This window comes from Cynara cardunculus (assembly GCF_001531365.2).
Source record: "Cynara cardunculus var. scolymus isolate 2C chromosome LG 11, CcrdV1, whole genome shotgun sequence".
NCBI classification, from domain to species: domain Eukaryota; kingdom Viridiplantae; phylum Streptophyta; class Magnoliopsida; order Asterales; family Asteraceae; genus Cynara; species Cynara cardunculus.
The window spans coordinates 16,416,554-16,419,480 of record NC_037538.1 but is presented as its reverse complement, the minus strand read 5'-3'; the positions used below and the strand labels follow the sequence as shown (position 1 = coordinate 16,419,480).

Sequence of the window (2,927 nt, the reverse complement as noted above, 5' to 3'; positions counted from 1 at the left end):
GAACTCTTTACCTCGCATAGTGTCTACCATCCCTGCCTATTGATTACATCGCGGATGAAACTAAATTCCTCGAAACTCCTCCTGTCGAACCCTTTATCCGACAATATCTTCTTGTTCTTAATCTTTGCATATTTCAATTGTGCGACCTCAGTGCTAAACCCATTAAACTGCATCTGTGGCCTAGGAATGGGCCGAATGTTTGACATGCTACGTGTGGCTCGCACCCGAGAAGGTCCGGTTATATCTTCTTGCCTAACCGTGGCCGTGCGAGGTGATTTTCGAGGTGCAAAGGCAATGTGTCTAAGCTGGACAGATGGTGGTGTTTGTCTTGGCCTCTTTTTGAGAGGCTGACTATGCACGACCTTTGATCTTGTAGCAAAAATCCGTCCCAACCCCTTCCTCTTTCTAGAAGGAATTGGGGTCATATTCCGTACTTCGGCTTCCAAATCAGGCTCTACATCAGCCTCTACAACATGCTCACTGTGTGGTGTACTAATGTCCTCTTATGTACTAATGTTCTCTTCCCTATCATTCAATTCAATGTCCTCAAGCCCAACCGATTCATCCTCAACAGTGTGGGGAATGGGATCGGCCAAAACAGTGGGCATTTGTGTGCAGGGGTGATCATACCATGTAAGAAAGTACATTTTTGGTGGACTCAACACAGTGGAGGGAGAGCATGGTGGAATAAAAAGCTCATCCTCAGAAGAATCGGAGGTCGTTACGCCCTCAATCAGTTCATTAGGGCTTGAAATAGGATTTACCTCACTGCCCAACTTAGGGCTTGAAACTGTTGGTGGCGATGATGGTGGCGATGATGGTGGCGAGGCATTGATGTCGATCATCCTTGATGGTAGAGACGGTGGCTCAACAGTGGAAGGTGGAGGAGGCGGAGGCGGAGGCGGCGATGGAGGTCGGCGCAGCGTGCGTCTCGCTCGCGGAGGTGAGCAGTCGGCGATGAGCGGAGTGACGATATGAGGTCTTGGCGGCGACGGTGATGAGGGAGGAGACGACGAAGACGACCCTGTGGCGACGAGGTCGACCATCTCCGGTTCTCTAGTCGGTCGCAAGGCAGTGGTGCAAGCCCGCCGACGGTTATTCACCGGACCGGCTGTGGTGGGTTTCGAACAGCGGTTCGTTTCATACGGGCCATGGTTTCGAGTAGAGAGGAAAGATGAGTGGAAACAGTGGGTGATTTAGAGAGTGATTTAGAGGTTTATGAGATGGGTGATGGAGTGGGTTAGTAATTGTAAGTTTGGGTAATGGAGATGGTGAGTTTGAAAGAAAGAAAACCGGCGGGTGATGGGTGGATGAGGCAGGCGGCTTCCTTGATTGACAAAGGTGGTTATGGGGAAGAGAAAAAGTCACCTCTCCCTTAAGCTTTCTAATCACTTATGCTTAAAGGGGGTTATCAAGGGGTCAAAAATTTAATTGTGATGGAGTGGGTTAGGGGAGCATGGGGAACACAATCTGTAAAAAAAGGGCTGACAAAGACTGTAGTGATGTAAGGATGAGGTCACTGTGTACTCTCCTGACTTCCTACAAAGATGCTGAAAATTTTCACATGTGAGCCTCAGAATGCTGCAGCATTGGCAGAACATCAATCTTCCCCTGAAAGATTCTTTGCAAACTATCTACACAAGACCAAACTTTATAAAACATAAAAGCTTTAAAACATAAAAGAAAAGAGGGAAAGTATTTACAAACAGATTTGGACTTGAAAAAGTCCAAAAACACCTTCAATCCTAAGGTATAGCCCAATTCTCAGAGCAATGCTCTGGGAATGCTACAGAATCATGAAATACCTTAACTCGCTGCCCATTCACTTTAAACACCGTGTTGTCCTCCGGATTAATGAGGTCAACCGCTCCATAAGGGTAAATTTTATGAATAACAAAGGGTCCGGACCACCTAAACTTGAGCTTTTCCGGGAATAGTTTCAACCTAGAGTTAAACAAAAGGACCTTTTGTCCTTCTTTCAACTCCCGGTGTTGAATCCTATTATCATGCCATTTCTTTATCTTTTCTTTATAAAGTTTAGCATTTTCATAAGACATTTGTCTTTGCTCTTCCATTTCACAAAGTTGAAACTTTCTTTTCTTTCCGGCTTCATCCAAAGACATATTGAGCTCTTTGATAGCCCAATATGCTTTGTGCTCAAGTTCTAAGGGCAAATGACATGCTTTTCCGTAGACAAGCTTATATGGAGACATACCAATTGGTATTTTGACAGCGGTTCGGTATGCCCACAAAGCATCGTCTAATTTGAATGCCCAGTCCTTCCGATTGGGCTTGACCACTTTTTCCAAAATGCTTTTGATTTCCCTATTAGAGAGCTCTGCCAAACCATTAGTTTGAGGGTGATAGGTTGTGGCAATTCTGTGGTTAACATTGTATTTTTCAAGGACTCCTTTTAACAAATTATTCACAAAGTAGGTACCCTCATCACTAATTAGTGCCCTAGGGGTACCGAACCGTGTGAAAATATGTTTTTGGAGGAACTTAACCACAGTTTTTGCGTCATTTGACACACATGCCATAGCCTCCACCCATTTGGAAACGTAGTCAACAGCCACAAGTATATATTGGCAATTATTTGATGGAGGGAAAGGACCCATGAAGTCTATTCCCTAAACATCAAATAATTCAACTTCAAGTATCCCATTTAATGGCATTTTATTCCTTTTGGAAATGGAGCCACTCCGTTGACACTCGTTGCACCTTTGTGCAAAGTTGTGGGAATCTTTAAAAATGGTTGGCCAATAAAACCCGGACTGTAAAACTTTGGTTGCAGTTCTTTGGCCTCCGAAATGGCCTCCGTATGGGGCATGATGGCAATGCTGCAGGATTACTGCCACTTCAGTTTCGGGCACGCATCTTCTCAAAATCTGATCTGCACCAAGTCTAAACAAAAATGGGTCATCCCA

At 44.9% G+C, this 2,927-nt stretch overlaps 1 protein-coding gene across 1 annotated transcript; it reads right to left on the bottom strand.

Annotated features, from left to right (window-relative positions):
- Positions 1 to 503: 503 nt before the first annotated feature.
- Positions 504 to 1,046, bottom strand: LOC112521782 (merozoite surface protein CMZ-8-like). Its single transcript, XM_025130776.1, has one exon. It carries the CDS (start codon positions 1,044 to 1,046, stop codon positions 504 to 506), a length of 543 nt encoding a protein of 180 aa, XP_024986544.1.
- Between the last annotated feature and the right edge of the window lie 1,881 nt (positions 1,047 to 2,927).

Excerpts from the sequence above, each read along its gene's own strand:
- LOC112521782 (XM_025130776.1), bottom strand. The coding sequence starts at position 1,046 with ATGGTCGACCTCGTCGCCACAGGGTCGTCTTCGTCGTCTCCTCCCTCA.